This window comes from Hemiscyllium ocellatum, chromosome 19 (genome assembly GCF_020745735.1).
Source record: "Hemiscyllium ocellatum isolate sHemOce1 chromosome 19, sHemOce1.pat.X.cur, whole genome shotgun sequence".
Lineage (NCBI taxonomy): Eukaryota > Metazoa > Chordata > Chondrichthyes > Orectolobiformes > Hemiscylliidae > Hemiscyllium > Hemiscyllium ocellatum.
In genome coordinates this window covers 44802851-44827398 of record NC_083419.1, presented here as the reverse complement: position 1 = coordinate 44827398, position 24548 = coordinate 44802851, and the positions used below count along the sequence as shown (strand labels likewise).

The window sequence follows — 24548 nt, the reverse complement described above, 5'->3', positions numbered from 1 at the left end:
AGTTCTTAGATAATTCAGACTTTCTGCTGGACAAGGGCCCATTAACAACTGCTAAAATAGCATTTGCTGAACCTTGCAAAGATTATTACAGATCTATCCAATGGCTGTGTTAGCAAAATGAACTAAATCATTAAACTCCACTGTTTCGCTATTTGAAACATCCAATGTGTACAGACTGATGGATGCAGCCCTTTCAAAAAAGTGCTCTTGATACTTGGGGAGTCACAATATTCATTTCACTTGTGTCCTCTTCTTCCATTGACCAGGTCTTTTGGTGGCAGCCATGCAGCCGCTGTACAAATATACTGGGGCTTCCAGTGAACATAAGAACATAAGAAGTAGATATAGGAGTGGACCATCTAGCCCCTCGAGCCTGTTCTGCCATTCAATAAGATCATAGCTGGTCTTTTCATGGACTCAGCTCCACTTTCACGCCCACTCACCATCACCCAGAATTCCTTTATTGTTCAAAAATCTATCCATCTTTGCTTTAAAACATTTAATGAGGTAGCCTCAGCTACTTTACTGGACAGGCAATTCCACACATTCCAACCATTTGGGCAAAGAAGTTCCTCTTAACTCAGTCCTAAAACTGCTTCCCCTTATTTTGAGGTTATGCCCCCTTAGTTTTAGTTTCACCCGCCAGTGGAAATAACTTCCCTGCTTCTGTTAATCTATTTACTTCATAATTTTATGTTTCTATGAAATCCCCCTCATTCTTCTAAATTCCAATGAATATAGTCCCAGTATACTCAATCTGTTCTCATAAGCCAACCCTCTCAACTTTGGAATTAACCTGGTGAACCTCCTCTGTATCTGCTCCAGTGCCAATATATCCTTTCTCAAGTAAGGAGACTAAAACTGTACACCAGGAGTACATCCACAGTGAACCACTGGATGTGGTGTGTCTGGTTTTCCAGAAGGCATTTGACAAGGGGACCATATAAAAAGCTGCTGCATAGATGCATAGCATTACGATTAATATATTAACATAGATAGCGATTGGTGAACTCACAGAAATCAAAGAATGGAGATAAATAAGTGTACTGTGTAGATGTGGCCTCACCAGCACCCTATACAGCTTCACCATAACCTCCATGTTTTTAAATCCATCCCTTTAATAATGAAGTACAATATTCCATTTGCTTTCTTAATTATCTGCTACACTTGCAAATCAACTCTTTGTGGTTCATGCACAAGGACACCCCGGTCCCTCTGCACAGCAGCATGCTGCAATTTTTCACCATTTAAATAATGGTCTATTTTGCTGTTATTCTTACCAAAAGTGATGACCTCACATTTACCAAGATTGTACTCCATCTGCTAGATCCTTGCCCACTCACTTAACCTAAGTATATCCCTCTACAGACTTAATGTCCTTTGCACACTTTGCTCTACCGTACATCTTAGTGTCATCTGTGAACTTTGACATAGTAGATCTGGTCGAAGAGTGTGGTGCTGGAAAAGCACAGCAGGTCAGGCAGCATCAGAGGGGCAGGAGAATCGACATTCCGAGCATAAGCTCTTCATCAGGAATGAGGGGTGGCCCAAGGGGCCGGAGAGATAAATAGAAGTGGGTGGGGCTGGGGGAAAGGTAACTGAGACTGTGATAGATAAGTGGAGTTGGGGGTGAAGGTGATTGGTCAGAGAGGAGGGTGGAGCAGATAGGTGGGAAGGAAGATGGACAAGTAGGACAGGTCAAAAGGGCAGTGCTGAGTTGGAAGGTTGGATCTGGGATAAAGTGAGGGGAGGGGAAATGAGGAAACTGGTGAAATCCACATTGATCCCGGGTGGTTGTAGGATCCCAAAGTGGAAGATGGGGTGTTCTTCCTCCAGGCGTCCAGTGGTAAGGGTTTGGCATTGGAGGAGGCCCAGGACCTGCATATCCTTGGCGGAGTGGGAGGGGGAGTTAAAGTGTTCAGCCGCAGGGCAGTGGAGTTGTTTCATGCGTCCATCCCAGAGATGTTCTCTGAAGTGTTCTGCAAGTAGGCGTACTGTCTCCCCAATGTAGAGGAGACCACGTTGGGAGAAATGGGTACATGAGATGACATATGTGGAAGTGCAGGTAAATCTCTGACTGATGTGGAAGACTCCTTTGGGGCCTTGGACGGCGGTAAGGAGAGAGGTGTGAGCGCAGGTTTTGCAATTCTTGAGGTGGCAGGGGAAGGTGGCAGGAAGAAAGGGTGGGTTGGTTGTAGGTGTAGACCTAACAAGGGAGTCATGGAGGGAATGGTCTTTACAGAACATAGGTAGTGATGGGGAGGGAAATATATCCCGGGTGGTGGGTCTGGTTCCCAACTCCAAATCATCTATGTAAATTGTAAACAATTGTAGTTCTAACACTGATCTCTGAGACACACCACTAGCCACTGATTGCCAGTCAGAAAAACCCATTTATTCTCACTCTTTGATTTATGTTAATTCACCAATCTCTATCCATGCTAATACATTATTTGTAATACCTTGCATCTTTATCTGTGCAGCAGCCTTTTGAGTGGCACCTTGTTGAATGCCATCTGGAAATACAAATACATCACATCCACTAGTTCACCGTTGTCCACACTCATAATGTCCTCAAAGAATTCCAGTAAACTAGTTAAGCATGATCTGCCTTTTATGAACTCATGCTGCGTCTGCCTGATGGGATAATTTCTCTCCAGATGCCTCACTATTCCTTCCTTGATGATAGATTCAAGCATTTTCCCCACTATAGAGTTAAGTTAACGGGCCTACAGTTCTCCGCCTTATGTCTACCTCCTTTTGTTTAAACAATGGCAGCACATTTGCTGTCTTCCAATCTGCTGGAATCGGCATAGAATGCAGTGAATTTTCTTAAATTACCATGAGCACATTTGTTATTTCCCCTCCACCACTTTTAGTACCCTCATAGAAGGATAGAATCCCTACAGTGTGGGAACAGGCCATTTACTCAACAAGTCCCCACTGACCCTCCAAAGAGTAACCTATCCAGACCCATTCTGCTATCCTATTACTCTAGCTAATGCACCCAACCCACACATCCCTGCATACTATGATCAATTTCGCCAATTCACGTAACCTGCACATCTTTGGACTGTGGGAGGAAACCAGAGCGCCCGGAAGAAACCCACACAGACATGAGAAGAATGTGAGGCAGCAATGCTAAGCACTGAGACACAATGCCACATACCCTGGGTTGCATTCTGTAAGGCCCAGGAGACTTGTCAACCTTTAGCCCTATTAGCTTTTCTAACACTACCTCTTTAGTGATAATGATAACTTCTGGATACTAACTGGCACCGCATCCTTGTGATCAATTATTGTCATGTTATTTGTGTCTTCCACTGTGAGGACTGACACTAAATACCTGTTCAACACCTCAGCCACTTCCTCATTTCCCTTTATTAAATCCCCCTTCTCCCCCTTCTAGGAGATTGTTTGATAATAACTTAATTCTTTATAGAAATCAACATCTTCCCCAGTGACAATGACATTCTCTCAGGATGCCTTTTGCAATAATATCCAGGTTCCATTCTCTTCTTTCCGTTGAAAGAGCAGGCTGTAAGAAGAACCTTTTTTAAAAACATCTCTTCCCAACTCTGGGTATGAGAATCTAAACATTTCCTATTTTGGTATTAAGAGAAGGTTGTTGGAACTTATAACCATTGTAATGTGCAGTTCTTTCCTCAAAGCCACAGCCTCAGCTGGTGACAGGGATCTGTGTGCAGTTGTGAACCTGTTGTACTGATTGTGAAGTCCTCTGTCTTACCAGATCAGGTGTAGCTTCTGCATATCCCTCTTGTTTAGTTTCAGCGTGGCTCTTACAACTTCACATGGCAGTTTTGTTTCACTGCACAAAAGAAGGGAGAGATTGTTTTCAATTACATTGTCCCAACAATGCCTGAAATCACCAAGGAAACCACTCTTGAACTTGCTTTTCCAGCATGTATCACTCATCGTCTAGCAGAGAATGCAGGTATCACTGCTCATTTCTATCTCGAGTTTTAAAAACAAATCTTGGCTATTACAAGGGCTGTAGAATGCCTCCAGTAAGCATTTTTGTTGAATTAATTCTCCCAGAGTACCCCTTGCATCTTCTTGTTTTTCCTGCCATCTTGCATTCTCTGTGTATAACGCAGAGTCTTGTTCAATATTTTTCTATCTGTTTCTTTTTGTAGCATGCCTCATTATATGCTTTAATCTTCCTTCTTAACTAACTGTTTAAGCTGTTACTTTCTCTTTGTAAGTTTGTAACTTATTCCCTAGACTCCTTGTGTTTCCATTCAGCTGCAAAGTACACACATGGATGTTTTTGGCCTGTTTGTTCCAAATTTTTTGCAATTGTGTTGGTTTTGTTAAAGTTGTGAAAGCAGGTCTTTCACCCATGCTGAAGTGTTAGGGAAGTCTTCCCTACATCATCTTTCTTCTCTTCTAATCCATTTACCAGCTAGAGAAGACCCAGTCATCTACCAAGGACTACTGCCTACATAGGGTCCTGGATTAGTGGTGCTGGAAAAGCACAGCAGTTCAGACAGCTCAGATGCTGTCTGAACTGCTGTGCTTTTCCAGCACCACTAATCTAGAATCTGGTTTCCAGCATCTGCAGTCATTGTTTTTGCCTACGTAGGGTGTATGACGAGAACTACTCTCTACCCCTGAGCACATGTTGAAATGACCTATTTCTAGGGGCTGGTAACTTATGTGGCATCAATAAATTGACTGAATCCTTTTGGCCAATGATCATGGAACGGCTACTCAATGTTTGATGACCGTTTTTCCCTTACTCACCTCCATTTGCAGGTTAAATTTTATCCGTTACAAGAACAAAAAAATTCTCATTTTTGGAAACACTACATTCATAGCAGAGTAGAGGTGGAGGTGGTAAGCATAATAACTAAAGGGAGGTTTACCTGTCGGACAAAGTGAAAATCAAGAAATAATGGAGGTGCATAAGAAGGACACAACCATTGTCATGTTGAGTGGACAAATCAAATGTGCAAGGATAACACTAATCAGGGAATTTCAGTCTATGGGATATAGTTATAGAATAAGGAGACAATCATATAAGACAGAAATGCAAATGAAGGTCTTCTGACCGGGGGTTTTGAAGTCTGGAATGTCTCAAAGACAAATTTGTAGATTACATCTGGGATTACTTCTTAGAGCAAAATATTGCAGAACTTACCAGGGAACATTCTATTTTAGATCTAGCAATATATAATGATGTACAATTATTAAGATAGCTTATGTTTAAGGTCCTCCAGGGACAGTGATCAAAATATGGTAGAATTTCAAATAGCTTGGGAGAGGCCAACTTGGGTTTCAAACCAATGTCCTCAACTGAATTAAGAGCAATTAAATAGGGATGAAGAAAGAATTGTCTAAATCAAGCACAAAAATGGCTAAGTGGAAAGTAAGTAGATGAAATGTGGCAAAAATTTATTCAAAAAGAAGGCCTCAATAATCTACGGTTCAGAAATATGATCAAAGAGAGAATCTGATCAAAACTAACGCAAACAAAGTTATGAAAACAATTGGTAAGCCAGAGAAATAGATTTTTTTCTGAAACTAGCAGCAGTTGATTAAAAAGCTAATGAAGAGGGAGAAAATTGATTTTGAAGGTAAGTTGACAAGAAATATAAAAACAAACAGCATGGGCTACTCCATATAAAAATAGATTATCTAATGTAAGTGTAAGACCTTAGAGAGTTAACGGGGAATGAGAGATAAAAAGTTCTTGCACAAGACAGGAGCCTACAGTATTTGGGTTAATGCATTGGCAAGGCATGTGGATTGGTTAAAACACAGAAGGAAAAAAGTTTGAATTAATAAGACTCTTCCTGATTGGCATTATAATTTGTGGAGTGCCACAAGAATCAGTCTTAGAGCCTAAGTTGTTTGTTATCCATATGAATGAGTAGCGGGTGGGGGTAGGGCTAAGTGAATTGTATCCAAATTTGCTGATGATATAAAAGTAATTGGGAAGGCATATTGTGATAAAGACACAAGCAATCTGCAAGGGATGCAGATAGATTGAAAAGTGGGTAGAAGCATTAAAGATGGAGTTTAATGTAGGAAAGTGTATTTGGTACGAAGAATCAAAGGCAGACTATTATTTAAATAGAGAGACACTTCAAAATAGTGCAGTACAGAGGGATATAGGCATCTTTGTGCATGAGAAACAAACAGATAGCATATCACAATGTGTCCACTCATTTGTTTTTGCAAGGGTGTTAGTGTTTAAAAATGGGGAAAGTCTTGTTACAACTGTACAGGATGTTAGTGAGATCATACCTGGAATACTGTGTACAAATTTTGTCCTCATACTTAAGGAAGGATATACCGGCATTGGAATCAGTTCAAAAGAGATCCATGAGGTTAATTCCCGAGTTGAAGGGTTGACCTATTAAGGACAGCTAAACATATAAGGCCTGTATTCTTTAGAGTTTTGAAGAATGGGGGCTGATCTAATTGGAATGTCCAAGGTTCTATGAGGCTTGATAGGTTAGATGTTGAGAAAATTGTTCCACTAATGGGGGATCTTCATCTACGGGACATATTTGCAGAATAAGCTTACAGTTATTTAAAACTGAGATGCATTGGTCATTCCTCTGACGGGGTATGAATGTCTTGAATTTTCTGTCACAGAAAGTTGTAAAAGCTGGATGACTAAAACTATTTAAAGAGGAGGTAGATTGATTTTTGAAATACCATTGAGTTGATAACTGTGCTGAATTGGTATGAAAGAGGAGTTGAAGCCTGGACCAGGTCAGCCATGTTCTTGTCGGATGGCAGGACATGCTTGCTCCAATTGCATATGTGTTGCTTGTGAACTGAGTGTGGTTTGCCGTATAAAGCAGCTGGGATTGTTCCAATGAGATAAATTGCATGATTTGCTTCTGTCACCTAAATCATGTCTTCTGTGTTTTGTGGGAAATAGAGAGTTTTCCAAAGAAAGGGAGAAGGCCAAAGCTCGAGGTGATTTTCAAAAGTTGAGGGAGAAACAACAGTTAGAGGAAGATCTCAAAGGCTACCTGGATTGGATTACCCAAGCTGAAGATATAGATCCAGAGAATGAAGATGAGGGAATGGATGAAGATAAACCTAGAAATCGTAAGTGATAACATTTCACTTCTAGATGCATTAACACTATTATCAAGAATACAACTTAATTTTCATTTGGGAAATACATGGTACTGATGTATTATATCTCAAGAAATGTAATGATTTTTACCGTGTTTAGAAATATACAGGCCATCAAAAAGTTGTATGAATTGATTGATTAATTTATGTGACGCTGCTCCTCCAGCCTGTAGTTCTGTCTACTGAGAGCTCCTGGCAGCTCTTTCTCATCGTTCCTTGCCTCTCCAATATGTCTGTTATGGCTGAGTACAGGAGCTTGTTATCTGCTTGAGGGACAGAAGGGGTCTGGTCTCAGAGACCTTGGGTGTTGCTTCCTTTAAGGGCTATACCATGGCGTGCTCACCAGATTGTGACCCCCCCCCCCCCAACTTAGTCTAGATAGCAAACTCAATCAAGATGAACATCTTTGTGCTGATGGAATAGTGCAGGTGTGTAAAGGAAGTGTAAAGGAAATTCGGTATTAATTAAATTACCATGCTGGAAGTAAAAATTAAAACACGTCATTCACCATTTGAATCATTACCATGGAGATAGTAAACACATTATACAAAAAGTGCAGGTGAAAACCAAAAAAAAGCTTTGTATGCCCCACTGTTGAATGACAGCCTCATACCTATAAAAAGCTAGATAGTATACAGGGTGACCCTCATTGATTCAATGAAAAAAGCTATAAAAAGAAATGATAAGCCTTACTTAAAAATAAATTGTTTTTATGACCTTAAGCTCTATATAATGTACAATAGCAGCTTCTTTTAAGCCACAGTGATAAAACCAATTTATTTAAAAAGCCAATAAGTGAATAGATATACTTACACAGATATGGGCAAGTCATCCTGTAGGACACAAGAAGTTTTGAATTATAAGAAAATTCCCCTTGCAGACCTGAGACAAAGGCTCTCAATGCTATTCAGAAATTATACTGGATTGTGAGTATAGTTTTCAAAATATATTTATTTGAATATCCACTTGTTTCATATGTGGATTTAAAAATTATAAGTAAAGTTAAAGTAGTATTATCAAACTGTATTTAATTGCCATATAGACTATGATCATAGTACTCATTATTTTGTCATTCAGAATTGAGTCTTTCTAACATTAATCCTAAGGAAGTATGAAAAGATTGTAGTTTAATCCTCCCAGGTCCACAAATCAAATATAACAAGCTGGAATTATTAAGTTAGAATTCTATGTATTGTTACATCTTAAAGCTGGAGGGGGTGCACTGTTACTCCAGTTCCTCTACTCCATAGGTCACAAAAGAAAATAGCTTTTCCAGTTGCAAAGATGGGGAATTAAGTACCTTACCTATTTTAGGCTTTAAACAACCAGATCATCAACCAAGTTTTTTTTAACAAAACAGAATTGCTGGTTTGTTATCAAAACAATGTATTCAATTAAGATGCAATATTTGCTTTACATGTAGTTTGAAATATAGAAGAAATATAGTGATGCCTCCGTATCCCTAGTGCACACGTGCAAAAGTATATACACATTTCATGAAAAGGGAAAAAAAGAGATTTATTTACAGAGATTGACTTTAAAGGAAAGAACACATTTTGGCCAATGTGTTTATCCTTGGAAGAGAAAAAGATGAGTCGTAAAATTACATTAAGTCTGTTAGTCTGGTGTTCTTGCACATGTCATCAAGCAAATAATCATACATGGTTGTCTCTGGAAGCTTTCATGCCCAGCTTGTTCAGGAATTGCGTTTTTTTAATTCATTTGTCAGATGTGGGCATCGCTGGCAGGACAGCTTTTAGTGCCTGTCTCTAGTTGAGAAGGTGGTAGTGTGCTATCTTCTGGAACTGCTTCAGTCCACCTGCTATGGGTTGACCCACAAAGCTATTAGGGAAGAAATTCTAGGATTTTGAACCAGCAACAGTGAAGGAGCAGCAATGTATTTCCAAGTCAGGATGGTGATTGGCTTGGAGGGAAACTCGAAGGCGCTGGTGTTCTTCTTCTATATGGAAGTAGTCATGGGTTTGGAAGGTGCTATTTGAGGATCTTTGGTGAATTTCTGTTGTGCATCTTATAGTGCATATTGCTGCTAGTGAGTGTCGGTGGTGGAGGGAGTGAATGATTGTGGATGTAGTGCTGATTAAGCAGCCTGCTTTATCCTGGATAGTGTCAAGCTTCTTTAATATTGTAGAAGTTGCACCCAACCAGGCAAGTGGGGAGTATTCCATCATACTCCTAACTTGTGCCTTGTAGATGATGGACAGACTTTGGGGAGTGAGGAGGAAAATTACTCACTGCATTATTCCTAGCCTTAGACCTGCTCTTGTAGCCATTGTCCAGTTGGGTTTCTGGTCAATGGTTATCCCCAGGATGAAAATGTGTTGCTGGAAAAGCACAGCAGGTCAGGCAGCATCCAGGGAACAGGAAATTCAACGTTTCGGGCATAAGCCCTTTATCAGGATGTTGATTATGGGGAGTTGGTGATGGTACACCATTGAATTTCAAGGTTCAGTAATTAGATTGTTTCTTATTGGTGATGGTCATAGCCTGGTATTTGTGTGGTAAAAACAATGACTGCAGATGCTGGAAACCAGATTCTGGATCAGTGGTGCTGGAAGAGCACAGCATCCAATGAGCAGCGAAATCGACGTTTTGGGCAAAAGCCCTTCATAAGGAATAAAGGCAGTGAGCTGGAAGCATGGAGAGATAAGCTAGAGGAAGGGGGGACGGAATAGCATAGAGTACAATGGGTGGATAGGTGGAAGAGGAGCTAGGCAGGTCGGACAAGTCCGGACAATTCATGGGGATAGTGCTGAACTGGAAGTTTGAAACTAGAGTGAGGTGGGGGAAGGGGAAATGAGGAAGCTGTTGAAGTCCACATTGATGTCCTGGGGTTGAAGTGTTCCGAGGCGGAAGATGAGGCGTTCTTCCTCCAGGCGTCTGGTGGTGAGGGAGCAGCGGTGAAGGAGGCCCAGGACCTTCATGTCCTCGGCAGAGGGGAAGGGGGAGTTGAAATGTTGGGCCACGGGGCGGTGTGGTTGATTGGTGCGGGTGTCTCGGGGATGTTCGCTAAAGCGCTCTGCTAGGAGGCGCCCAGTCTCCCCAATGTAGAAGAGACCGCATCGGGAGCAACGGATACAATAAATGATATTAGTGGATGTGCAGGTAAAACTTTAATGGATGTGGAAGGCTCATTTAGGGCCTTGGATAGAGGTGAGGGAGGAGGTGTGGGCACAGGTTTTACAGTTCCTGCGGTGGCAGGGGAAAGTGCCAGGATGGGAGGGTGGGTTGTAGGGGGGCATGGACCTGACCAGGTAGTCACGGAGGGAACGGTCTTTGCAGAAGGTGGAAAGGGGTGGGGAGGGAAATATATCTCTGGTGGTGGGGTCTTTTTGGAGGTGGCGGAAATGTCGGCGGATGATTTGGTTTATGCGAAGGTTGGTAGGGTGGAAGGTGAGCACCAGGGCGTTCTGCCCTTGTTACGGTTGGAGGGGTGTGGTCTGAGGGCTGAGGTGCGGGATGTGGACGAGATGCATTGGAGGGCCTCTTTAACCACGTGGGAAGGGGAATTGCGGTCTCTAAAGAAGGAGGCCATCTGGTGTGTTCTATGGTGGAACTGGTCCTCCTGGGAGCAGATACGGCGGAGGCGGAGGAATTGGGAATACGGGATGGCATTTTTGCAAGAGATAGGGGGGAAGAGGTGTAATCCAGGTAGCTGTGGGAGTCAGTGGGTTTGTAAAAAATGTCAGTGTCAAGTCGGTCGTCATTAATGGAGATGGGGAGGTCCAGGAAGGGGAGGGAGGTGTCAGAGATGGTCCAGGTGAATTTAAGGTCAGGGTGGAATGTGTTGGTGAAGTTGATGAATTGCTCAACCTCCTCGCGGGAGCACAAGGTGGCGCCAATGCAGTCATCAATGTAGCGGAAGAAGAGGTGGGGAGTGGTGCCGGTGTAATTACGGAAGATCAACTGTTCTAGGTAGCCATCAAAGAGACAGGCATGGTTGGGGTCCATACGTGTGCCCATGGCTACCCCTTTGGTCTGGAATATTAATGTTATTTGCCACTTGTCAACCCAAGCCTGGATATTGTCGAGATACTTTTGCATTTGAACACTGATTGCTTCACTATTTGAGGAGTTACAAATGGTGCTCAAAATTGTGCAATCATTGGCATACATCCCCACTTCTGACCTTATGGTCAAGGGAAAGCCATTGATTAAGCAGTTGAAGATGGCTGAATCTAGGGCACTACCCTGAGCAACTCCTGCAGAGATGTCCTGGGACTGGGATGGGCGGCCTCCAACAACCACTACCATCTTACTGTGTACCATGTATGACTCCAACCAGCACAGGGTTTGTCTCCTGACATCTATTGATTCCAGTTTTGCTAGGGCTCCTTGATGCCACTCTCGATCGAATGTCAAGGGTTGTCACTCTCACCTCACCTATTAATATTAAGAAGTTCCTCCAAATTGTTTTATCAGAAGAAAAAATACATTTCACCCTGAACTCAACAAGAGGGTTTTCTTTTCAGAAATGGGAGAAATCAGCAGGGTAGCTGTTCCTCACAGCATTTTTGATCGCAATAGTTCCTAAAATACGAGCATACTCTCCAAGCCATTCACTGTTCAAAAACAGTCCCAGCAAGTGTTTGCAGCAAATTCTTGTTCTAAGAACGACTCTAATATCCACAGGTTAGCATTTTCTGACATGTTTTTTAAGAAACCACTTCAGGTATTTTCACAAATATTGAAATAAGTCAATTTTACCATGATCCTTCAAAACCTAGTTTCTCCAAAAAACATTTAAATATAAAGTGACTATGCAACAAAGGAGCAGGAATAGGCCATTAAACACATCAAACTCACCCCTGCCATTAATTAGTATCAAGGCTAATATGCCCATGTTCCAATTCCACTTTCATGCCAGCTCCGCATAGCCATTAATTCACTGAACTTATAAATATCTGTCTACCTCCTCTTTAAGTACATCCACTAGTCTAACTGCCGCAACTCTCTGGGATAATGAAGTCAAGATATTTACTGGGAGAAGAAATTTCTTCCCATCTCAGTTTTAAAAGAGTGTCTCCTTATTCTGCAACTACCTCCCCTAGTTTGAGATAGCCCCTGACTGAAAACATCTTCTCAACATTTACCCTGTCAAACCATGCTCAAAGTCTTGTACATTTCCACTGCAGCTCTGATGAAGAATCGTCTAGACTCGAAATGTTAGGTTGCACTCTCCCCAGGAATGCTGCCTGACCTGCTGTCATCTCTAGCATTTGTTGTTTTCAGCAAGAAAATCAATCCAAATCCTTACCGGTTTAGCCATTCTTGATAAGTCAATCTTTTATCCTAGAATCTGTCTGAATCACCTCTGACGCCAGCAGATACTTACGTAAATAAAGTTAAAAATCACACAACACCAGGTTATAGTCCAACAGGTTTATTTGGAAGCATTATCATCAGGTGGTCGTGAAGCAGGACCAGAAGACACAGAATTTGTAGCAAAAGGGTTACTGTGTCACGGAGTTGTAATGATACATTAAACGAGCTTAGATTATGTCTTGTATCTTTTAGGATGGGATATGCTGGTTTAGGCTCTCTAATATGTAAATTTGAAAACTTTCAAGTTACATTCTCATGGTAGCTTCAGTTTATCTAATAATAGGTGTTAGATAAATACATAAGTGCAAAGGCAAAAATTGTACACAATATACATTCCCAGTGCAGCCTCACCAAAATTTTGCAGTGATAACAAAAGTTTCCTATTTTTAAACTCTATTTCCATAGCAACAAAAGATCAAATTCCATTTCCCTCCTTAATGACTTGCTGCATTTGCATGCTAACTTCTTCAGTGATTGCAGTACCTTCCATGCTAAGTTGATATGTCTCATGTACAAAAATACATTGATCTCTCAGTGCTGCATTTACTTTGAAGCATGTCACTATTTGAATAATAGTCAGTCTTTTAATTCTTCTTACCTGAGTGCACCAGCAACTGGTAAATAACCAATTTATTTCATCTTTTGATTTGTGTACTAACTCTTTCCTAATCTCATGACTGTTTCTAAATATTTATCCCCCATTCTTGTCCTTTATTTCATTAATATTAAACATTTATCCTTAATCGGTGAGTTCCTTTGTTTCTCAATCTCTTTTGTCCCGTTATTCTATAAGTGTGTTACTATCTCTCTAAAAGATCCAGTGCGGATTTCCTTTATTCTAGCCATTTGTGGTAATTCAAATGTAGGATATTCAAACTGTGCTGAATTGTATGACCCAACAAGAGTCAATGGCAGTGATGAGATGGTTTAGAAAACATTAAGTCACTGCTATTTAGTGTTTTGAGATTCTAACTGTCTGAACCCTAAGAGAGAATGGTACCTGGCAGGTAAGCAGAAATGGAATTTTGGGTGCTAGGACACCTCTCCCAGGAATCCACAAGAACAGCCAAGTATGTTTCTCATTAAATTGGTCAGGAAGAAATGTTTTCCTAAGAAGGCCTTAAATTTAAATTACATTTGGGGCCCAAAATGTCATTGCATAATTAAGGAAATAACTTCAAGCTGATGTTTGCATGAGTTTTTTGAAAAAAACATGTTAACATTGCAAAATAATTAATCAGCATTTGTTTCTGGAGCCATTGTAGCTTTTTATTATTAATTCAGAGGATTGGAGCATCACTGGTTCAACATTTATTGTCCATTGATTATTTTCCTTATGCGTTGCCTACTTGAACTGCTGCAGTTCCAAATGGTTGGGGGTGTGGGAATGGGTAGAGGTTTGGGTGCCAGATACATGCACAATCCCAGTCAGAAGAGAATTTCACAATTTTGACCCAGTAACAATGAAGAAATAGAAGCATAATCTTAAATTAGGATGGTTTTAGCTTGAAGGGAAGCTTGCAAATAGTGGTGTAATGATATGGTTATAAGTGGATCAAAGCTGGGAGCTAAATAATCAAGGGTAAGTGACAAAAGGAAGGGTGGTGGGTAGCTATGGTAGTGTAACATGGAATAATAACAAGATCAGTACAAACAAATTATCCAGGATTGGATGATGACAAATCTATGGGTGGAAGAAGGAAATATAAGGGAATAAAGACACTGGTGGGTGTGGTTTATGTGTCCTCTAATAGTAGCTACTCTGTAAGACAGAGAATACGTTAGGAAATAATGAGAGAATGTAAAAATGACAGCATGTTAATCATACATGACTTTGAGGTTTGGAAAAATCAAATTGGTAAAGGCATCCAAAAAGAAGAATTCATATAAAATATTCAGGATATTTCCAAGAACAGCATATTGTAGACCCAACCATGGATCAGGCTATTTTAGATCTGCTGTTGTGTAATGGGGCAGTTTTAATAAATTATTTCAGGTAAAAGATTGCCTACAGAATATGGTAGAAATTAGCACACAGTTTGTGGGTGAAAAACTTAGGTCAGCTACAAACGTGATAAACTTAAATAAGAGTAATTACGTACGGTTTAGAGCAGAGTGAGCAGGAATGGAGTTTAGAAGAAAAGACAGTTAAAGAACAATGGCAAAGATTTAAGAAAATATTTCACAAGTCTCAGCAGCGATATATAGAGTCATAGAGATGTACAGCATGGAAAACAGACCCTTTGGTCCAACCCGTCCATGCCAACCAGATATCCCAACCTAATCTAGTCCCACCTGCCAGCACCCAGCCCGTATTCCTCCAAACCCTTCCTATTCATATACCCATCCAAATGCCTCTTAATGTTCAATCGCAGGTAGATGGGATAGTGAAGAAGGTGTTTGCTATGCTTTCTTTTATTGGTCAGAGTGTTGAGTACAGGAGTTAGAAGGTCATGTTGCAGCTGTGCAGGACATTGGTTAGGCCATTTTTGGAATATTGCGTGCAGTTCTGGTCTCCTTCCTATCAAAAAGGTGTTGTGAAACTTGAAAGGGCTCAGAAAAGATTTACAAGAATGTTGCCAAGGTTGGAGGATTTGACTATAGGGAGAGGCTGAATAGGCTGGGACTGTTTTCCCTGGAGCATCGAAAGCTGAGGGGTGACCTTATAGAGGTCTATAAAATCATGAGGGGCATGGATGGGAAAAATAGGCAAGGTCTATTCCCTGGGATGGGGGAGTCCAGAACTAGAGGGCACAGGTTTAGGAAGTGAGGGGAAAAATTTAACAGGGACCTGAGGGGCAACTTTATCACACACAGGGTGGCACATGTATGGAATGAGCTGCCAGAGGAAGTGATGGAGGGTAGTATAATTATAACATTTAAAAGGCATATGGATAGTTCTACAAACTGGAAGGATTTAGAGGGATATGGGTCAAATACTGGCAAATGGGACTAGATTAGGTTCGAATATCAGTCGGCATGGACAAGTTCAACCAAAGAGTCTGTTTCTTTACTGTATATTTCTGTGACTCGATGATTTCAACACTCGCCTTTAAGCAAAACACACTTTATGCTTACATCAAGTTAAAATATAAACACGAGAGGAGGAACTGGCATAACTTTAACTCCATCAGAAAACTTAATGGAATAATAAATTATTTAACTCCTAAACAGTAACTGTTCCAATATAGTAACATCCCATAACCACACCCTTGGCAAAGGTAAATTCAGTAAAACAGAATGACTCACATGCAATTCTGGAAGCAGGCACAGAGAACTCCAGCTTTTTGCTGTGGCCAGGAGGGATGTATAGCTTCCACGGCCAACTTCAACCCCAACAACTACTGAAAGCTAAACTAAAATCCTTGTTCTGAGGGAGCCTGACTCCACCCATCCATGTTGCTTCTATAAATTAAACATTTAAAAAATCAAGACCTCTCAAGCTGTTATTGGCTTTGAATAGATAGCTTGATATCTCTGTCTTAAGATCCCTCTTCAAACATAAAGGATAAAATTCATCTCTTACAGCAATAATTTTTGTCACTGGATATACACAACTTGAGTGAATGGGCAAAATCTTCATAAATGGAATATAATGTGGGAAAATACAAGGTTACTCACTTTGGCAGGAAGTACAGTAGAGTCAAATATTATTTTTAAGAGGAAAGTGGTTAATTCCCCTTGCGGGAGAACCTAGGACCTGAAGGCATTATCTCCGAGTAAGGGGTTACCCATTTAAGGTAAAAATGAAATGGGATTCTTTTTCTCTCTGAGGTTACGAATCTTTGGAATTAGTTAGTGCAGAGGACTGTAGAGGCTAATTTAGTCAGATATTCAAGGCTGAGATAGACAGATTTTAGTCAGCATGGGAATCAAGGATAATAACGATATGCTAAAGGAATGTCAGATCAGCCACGGTCTTATGCAAAGGAGACTCGAAGGCTAAATGGCTCCTTTTTCTCTTCGGTCAGCTGTCCTTGCCTTTCAATGGGAGAGGTTGCACATTTGGAAGGAACTGTGGTGAGCCGCTCCCACATCTTGTTGATGCAACCCAGTGTGTCAGTGGTATAAGGATTGAAAATGTAAGTTAGTGGGTGAGGTGCCAATCAAACATACTGCTTTGTCTTGAATGGTGTTGAGCTCCTTGAGTGCTCTTGGAGGTTCAGCCAAGCAAGTGGAAATTGTTCAATCACGCTTCTGACTTGAGCCTTGTAGATGATGGAAATACTTTGGTGAATTATGAGGTCAGCAACTTGCCTCAGAATCCCTCCCCCTGACCTGTTCTTGTGCCCACAGTGTTTATGTTAAAGTACAATTTAGTTTCTGCTCAGTGATAAGTATCACAGTGTTGACAATGGAGGATTCAGTGATCTTAATGTCTTTGAATGTGAATTAGAGATGTTTGGAAATATCTCTTTTTGAGATCCTCATTGCCTGGTAATTTTCTAGCATGCATATTACTTGTCACTTATCAACTCAAAGCACGATATGATCCTATACTTGCTGCATATGACATGGGAATACTTTAGTACCTGAGGAGTTACAAGTGGTGCTGAACATTGTGCAATTACCAGTGAACATCCCCACTTCTGACCTTATGATGGAGAGAAGGTCAGTGATGAAACAGCTGAAGATAGTTGGACTTTGGGCACTACCCTGAGGGACTTCTATAGTGACAGCTCAGGACCAAGATGCATGATCTTCAACAACCACAACCATTTTTCTTTCTTCCAGGTATGACTCCAACCAATGGACAGTTATTCCCCTGATTCCCATTGACTTCAGTTTTGCAAGAGCTCCTTTATGCCACACTCAGTTAAATACTGTGTTGATGTCAACAGGTCTGAATCTCAGTTTACCTCTGGAGTTTTGCTGTTTGTCTATGCTTGGACCAATGCTGTAATGAGATTAGGAGCTAAGTGGCCCTGGCAGAATCCAATTGAGCTTCAAAAAATATATTATTGATTAAATACCACTGTCAATAACCCCTTTCATCAACTTTGTTAATGATTGATGGTGCAGTAATTAATTGGATTGGATTTGCCCTTTGTTCTTTTTGTGGACAGAATATAGCTGGGCATGTCTTTCAGGACTCATTGATATTAGCCTTTTCAAGACATGTATTAGTGGTTGTAAAAGCTTCTGATTTCTTACACCAGTGACTTGGTGTGTGTGAGGTTATCAATCTAGAAAACTCAATCATCTTCCAAAATTTGCCTTTCACCTAGTTGATCGTGTTTCCTTTTGTGCTTCTTCTTAATGCTTCCCTTGCTGCTAGTGTTGTGTTGTTGGTTACCCATGTTTTGTTCTGGTGTCTGTTATGGCCTTTGGAACCTGATTTCCTGCACATGCATGCCCAATTCCCCTTGGAACCACATGATTTATAGACATTAGAAAAAGGTGGAGAACTTTTGGGTAGGAGCAATAAACCACATCTTTTTCAGATATTGTAGGTTTAGTATGCTTTACTGACCACAGAAATAGTATTGACTGTACTTAATACATGAATTGTTGTTGGCCTGACACTTTGGCTTCATACTTGTGTCTATCCTCACGTAATGCATCACTGGTATGGCTCTTTTATTCCTTGCTGAAAATCTTTAATTGTTGTAGCCTTACTGGCAGTTCCTGTTTAGAAAAATCATGCTCTGTGTTTTGACATCTTGTGTCATCTGTGACAAATTGATTAGTTGGTTCTTAAGATTATTGTCTTTATGACAAGAGTTGAAGGAGTCTGTTAACCCTGAGTTTGTTCTTACCTTCAGTTGGTCTTCAAGAACCTTCTAAGTTTTGTCATTTGGAAACTGATTGCTTTAATTTTTTTTAGGACTCTCCTGTGATTTTTTTCTTTCTTTCTCCCTTTTTTTTTCTCTTTTTTTTTCTTTACCCCGCACTACCACCTAACTGCGGTAGTGCTTTTTCTTTTCCCCAGCACCCATGGTGTGTGTGTGCGAGTGCGAGACGCAGTGAGAGACACAAAGTGCACAAATCTTTATTTAATTTCCACCACCAGGAAGAAAGGAAACACCGGAGTGGCCTGTGACAAACAGTGCCCTTCACATCAAAGGGCAATGCTGTGTGATCAAAACAGTGAAGGGGAGGGCAGGGACTAAATCAAAATAGAGTTGGAGGGGGAAATGATGCACTCCACTCCCTGCGGCGCCCACCTCTCCCTGAACAACTCCAGGGTGTTGGTGGACGCCGCGTCCTCCTTTTCCAAGGACACCCGGGCTCTAACGTAACCGCGGAAGAGGGCAGGCAGTCGACCCTCACGACCCCCTCCACGGCCCGCTGCCTGGACCTGTTTATGGCCAGTTTGGTTAGGCCCAGAAGCAAACCCACGAGGAGGTCTTCAGACTTGCCCTCCCTCCTCTGCACCGGGTGCCCGAAGATCATGAGCATGGGACTGAAGTGAAACCAAAAGCAGAGTAGAAGGTTTTTGAGAAAATCAAAAAGGGAGTGCAAACGCCCACATCCAATATACACGTGGTCCATGGACTCCACAGTGCCACAGAACAAGCAGTTGGACTGGGAGTCCGTGAACCACCGCAATCTGTGGTTGCAGGGGACTGCTGCATGCAGCACCCTCCACCTCAGATCCCCGAGAGAAAGAGGGCCCTCCACTGGGGATCCCCACTGCCCGGTGGCAAATGGGCATGCCAAGGCATGTCCGGACAGTGGATGAGGGAGAAGAGGTGGACGGTGTGCAGCAGCAGTCGATACAGGGCCCGCCTTTTCACCCCCGAAAGGAAACAAAATGAAAATTTCGGAGGCGGCTCAGATTGTGGGGCACAGGCTCCCACGGGAAGTCCGGGACCTTGGGGCCAATGTGAAATTCCATCTGGGCTGGGGTGAGCGCGGACAGGATCCCACCGCACACATGAGCGTCCTCTAACTGGTGCACTACGTTGGGTCCGAGCACCGCCATTTTAAGGCGCTGATGGCGGTGGCCACGTACTGGACGTCTACCGCTGCCCTGCTTGGTATGTCTTGCGGCAACGTCCAGCCCAACTGATTGCTTTAATTCTAAATTTGCTATTTAAGAAACTAGATATAAAGAGCTATTTTCTATTTTCTTGTGATCATTTATTGTTTGATACATAAACTGAAGCAGTTTCAAATTTCTGAACCAGTCATTGGATGTCCATTCCATAATGAAGTTTCTACTATTCTTGCAACTGCTTAAACATTTTGTATTACATCACATGACCCTGACTTTCTGTCCATGTAACTTGAAACTGTTTGGGCCTTAATAACAAGGAGGTAGCAATGAGTCTGTTACTTTTATATGAACTGTCAGGAACAGAGCATTTAGCCTTCCAGGTTTCTGAGCTGCATTGCAAACACTTTATGCCGCAACCCAAGAGTACAATTTAAGTCAACCTTAAGATTTTTTTTACATTTAAAAATTTACATTCCAGCAAAAGGCAAGTGCCATTTTCTTGGTGAATAATGCCATGTCTACGGATCTGTACAGCTGTTAGTGCTCACATAAACTGATCCTGCTTAAGGGTGACAACCTCTCCCTTTGTCAGAAGTCTCTTCTATCTATTAATCTCCAAATGTCTGACACCAGGACATTTGTACAATGGTATGAGTTTGTTTCCAACAGGCTGTTTTATCTGATGTGGCAATGCTTGTGTTATTATCAGTAACAAAGGAAACGGGGCATAGATATTGTGGGTTTGAAGATTCCAAAAAACACCCAACTATTCTGACTAACATTGCATTCCTCAGGCATGTAAGTATCTGGACCAAACCTATGCTAATCAGTTACAACAAAACAGCATTTCTCCAAAGGAGTATCATTCTTTAAATGATCCAAGATAAGATGGAGTGTGAGACCTTTATAACCTCAGGTCATAGACTATGACTACTATTATAATGACCATGAGACATAATGCAAAAATCAGGATCTCATGGATGCTGTTTTCTTTTGAGTTGTGATTCTATATGAAATCTGATCCATTTAATATGGTGGTCATGTCATATAATTAATATGTTGAATACTGTTAAGGTGAAGATGGAACTGTGATGGTGATGCTCCTCCTTTAGCAAGGTTTTGCTGCCTGTGGCTTTTTTTAAGAGAGGTCGTAAAAACGGCGATTCTGCAAAGTCTGGCTTGGGAGGTTTTAGGGCCAGTTTGAATATTGCAAACAGATACTGCTTCAGGCAAAAGAAGCTTTCAAAAGAAACACTTGTACAATAAAAGGGTAGTGGACAGTTCTCCCAGCTCAGCTTTTCTCTGGTTTAGTTTAGTTTTGTTTTGTTTTAGTAGTCTGGCTGTTCACTAAAAGCATGCAGTCAGAGAGACTGTTGGTCCAAGAAACAGCTACATCGAAGAAGGTATTCCATGCTGAGTATCTCTCTGCCATTTCTCTCTCTCTTATAAGACCCCGTGTATGATTTATCCTTTTTTTGCCAATGGGTGTTTATAGGGATTGTTGCAAGTCTTTGGAACAGCATCATTACGTTGGGATAATATGTTGAGTTTCGGATAGGTTGTTATTCAGTGTTCTGTTCTCTTTTGTTTGTGTTTCATTCAGTAATCTTGTGAATAAATTCTGTTCTGTGTAAAACTAAGTGGCTTGACCAGCTGCATCTCTCCTGAAATATCCACTCTAACCTGCTTAAAACAACTGGCAAAAAGGAGACAGGGGAAGTGCTAAATGAATACTTTTTGTCAGTATTCACATGAGAAAAAGACATTGTGGTCGAGGAGAATACTGAGATACAGGCTACTCGACAAGATGAAATTGAGGTGCATAAAGAGGAGGTGTTAGCAATTCTGGAAAATTTTCTGGACCTGATGGGATTTATCCTAGGATTCTCTGGGAAGCCAGGGACTGGATTGTTCAGCCTTTGACTTTGATCTTTATGTCACCATTGTCCACAGAAATAATGCCAGAAGATTGGGGGATAGCAAATGTTGTTCTCTTGTTCAAGAAGGAGAGTAGAGACAACCCTGGTAATTATAGACCTATGGGCCTTACTTCAGTTGTGGGTAAAGTGTTGGAAAGGGTTATAAGAGAGACGATTTATAATCAACTTGAAAGGAATAAGTTGATTAGGGATAGTCAACACAGTTTTGTGAAGGTAAGGTAATTCCTTTACAAACCTTATTAATTTCTTTGAGAAGGTGACCAAACAGTTGGATAAGGGTAAAGTGGTTGATGTGGTGTAAATGGATTTAAGTAAGGTGTTTTATAAGGTTCACCATGGTAGGCTATTACACAAAATACGGAGGCATGGGATTGAGGGTGATTTTAGTGGTTTGGATCAGAAATTGGCTAGCTGAAAGAATACAAAGATTGGTGGTTGATGGGAAATATTCATCCTGGAGTTCAGTTACTAGTGGTATACTGCAAGGATCTGTTTTGGGTTCACTGCCGTTTGTCATTTTTATAAGTGACTTAGATGAGGGCATAGAAGGATGGTTTCGTAAATTTGCAGATGACACTAAGGTCGGTAGAGCTGCGAATAGTGACGAAGGATGTTGTAGGTTACAAAGAGACATAGATACGCTGCAGTGATGGGCTGAGAGGTAGCAAATAATGTTTAATGCAGAAAAGCGTGAGGTGATTCACTTTGGAAAGGAATAACAGGAATGCAGAGTACTGGGCGAATGGTAAGATTCTTGGTAGTGTAAATGAGCAGAGAGATCTAGATGCCCCGGTACATAGATCCTTGAAAGTTGACACCCTGATTGATTGTTAAGAAGAAATAAGGTGTATTAGGTTTTGTTGGTAGAGGGAGTGCGTTTCGGAACCATGAGATAATGCTGCAGCTGTACAAAACTGTGCTGCGGCCACATTTGGAGTATCATGTACAGTTCTGGTCACCGCATTATAGGAAGGATGTGGAAGCTTTGGAAAGGGTTCAGAGGAGATTTACTAGGATGTTGCCTGGTATGGAGGGAAGGTCCTACGAGGAAAGGCTAAGGGACTTGAGGCTAATTTTGTTAGAGAGAAGAAGGTTGAAAGAAAACTTAATTGAGACATACCAGATAATCAGAGGATGATCAGTTGGACAGTGAGAGCGTTTGTCCACAGATGGCGATGGCTGGTATGAGGGGACATTGCTTTAAATTGAAGGTTAATAGATATAGGACAGATATCAGAGGAAGTTTCTTTACTCAGAGTAATAAGGGAATGGAACGCACTGCCTGCAATAGTAGTAGACTCGTGAACCTTAAGGGCATTTAAATGGTCATTGGATGGGCATATGGATGAGAATGGAATAGAGCAGGTTCAATAGGCTTCAGATTGGTTCCACAGGTCAGCACAACATTAAGGGCTGAAGGGCCTGGACAGTGTTGTAATGTTCTATGTTCTAGAGGGCATCAGTATTAGGTGAGAAGGGAAAGATTTAAAAGGACCTGAGGGGCAACGTTTTCACGCTGAGAATTGGTGTATGGAATGAGCTGCAAGAAGTGGTGCGCTCTGATACAATTACAGCATTTAACAGGTATCTGTATGGTATATGAATGGGAAGGGTTTAGAGGGATAATGTAGTCCCAAGTGTTGGCAAATGGGGCTAGATTAGGCCAAGGATATCTGGTTGGCATGGACGAGTTGCACCGAAGGGTCTGTTTCCATCCTGTATATCTCTCTGACTCTATGACTCTTAAGGTCTGGGCTACCTCAAATGTTATGAGCGAATCTGGCCTGGTCCAGAAAAAAAATGTGTCCACAACTGCTGTGTGGTGACTGCTCCCAGTATTGTCATGCACAGACGTATATGCAAAGGTAGATTGGTGATGACAAGATTAAGTTGGTTTTTCCCTCTTATTGGTTCCCTCACCATCTGTCACAGACACAGGTCTGGTGGTTATTAACTTTAGAACCTAATCAGCTTGGTCAATTATAGTGCAGTTGAGCCACTTTAGATAATAGATATTGAAGTTCCCCAGCTATAGTACAGTCTGTGCCCTTGTCACCATTGGTCGTTCTTCAAATTGAAGTTCAATATGGAAGAGAACTGATTCATTGGCTGAAGGGGGCCAGTAGTTCATAATCTTTGACCTAATACTAGACTTCATGGGGTCTGGTATCAATGTTGAGAGCTCCTAAGGCAATTCTTCCCCATTGTGCCACTGAGGCTATTTGCTTATGAAGGGAAATTTGAGAAGTGGGAGGCCTTTAAAACTGAGATAACAAGTGTTCTGAGACAGTGTGTTCCTGTTAATGTGACGGGCAAGGCTGGTAGGTGTTGGGAATGCTGGATGACAAGAAATTGAGGCTCTTGTTTAAAAAAAAGACAAATACCATGCATAAACAACTAGGATCGAGTGAATCTTTAGAGGAGTAAAAGGGCACTCTGCGTATACTTAAGAGGGCAAAGTTGAGACATGGGACACTTTTGTAAATAGAGTCATGGAGAATGAGTACATTAAGGGCAAAAGAATAACTAGGGAGAAAATATGGACCCTAAAAGATCAATGTGGCTATCTATTTGTGGAATCACAGGAGGAGGTGGATGAGATACTATGCGAATATTCCATGTCAATATTTACTGTAGAGAAGGACATGGAACTGAGATTCTTTGGGAATAAAATTTGATGTCTTGAAAAGCGTTGATATTACAGAAGAGGGGGTATTGAAGTTGTAAAACATAAAAAGGTAGATAAATCCCCAGGACCTGATCAGGTGTTTCCCAGAACTATGTGGCAGGCTAGGGAAGAGATTGCTGGGCCCCTTGTTGAGATATTTGTATTGTTGACAGCCGTAGATGAGGTGCCAGAAGGCTGGAAGCTGGCTAATAAGGAGCCGTTATTTAGGAAAAAATGTAAGTAAAAGTTAGGGAAGTTTTGACTGGTGAGCTTCCGTCAGTGGTGTGTATGTTGTTGGAGGGGATTCTGAGCGACAGTATTTACATGCATTTGGAAAGGTAAGGACTGATTAGGGATAGTCAACATGGCTTTGTGCATGGGAAATCATGTCTCACTAACTTGACTGAGTGTTTTGAAGAGGTGACATAAGATGATTGAGGGCAGAGTGGTAGATGTGTATATAGACTTCAGCTGCCTGATTTTGAGAAAACAAGTTTTGTTTTATAAATCATTATCGGACTGGTATTATAAA

At 41.3% G+C, this 24548-nt stretch overlaps 1 protein-coding gene across 1 annotated transcript in view; it reads left to right on the top strand.

Annotated features, from left to right (window-relative positions):
• The window catches only part of cacna1c (calcium channel, voltage-dependent, L type, alpha 1C subunit), a 1009638-nt gene that overhangs the window by 364722 nt on the left and 620368 nt on the right, over positions 1 to 24548 (top strand). The window contains exon 9 of the mRNA XM_060839877.1: positions 6920 to 7092. Within this exon, the coding sequence (XP_060695860.1) occupies positions 6920 to 7092 (173 nt within the window). The remainder of the gene's footprint in view (positions 1 to 6919; positions 7093 to 24548) is intronic.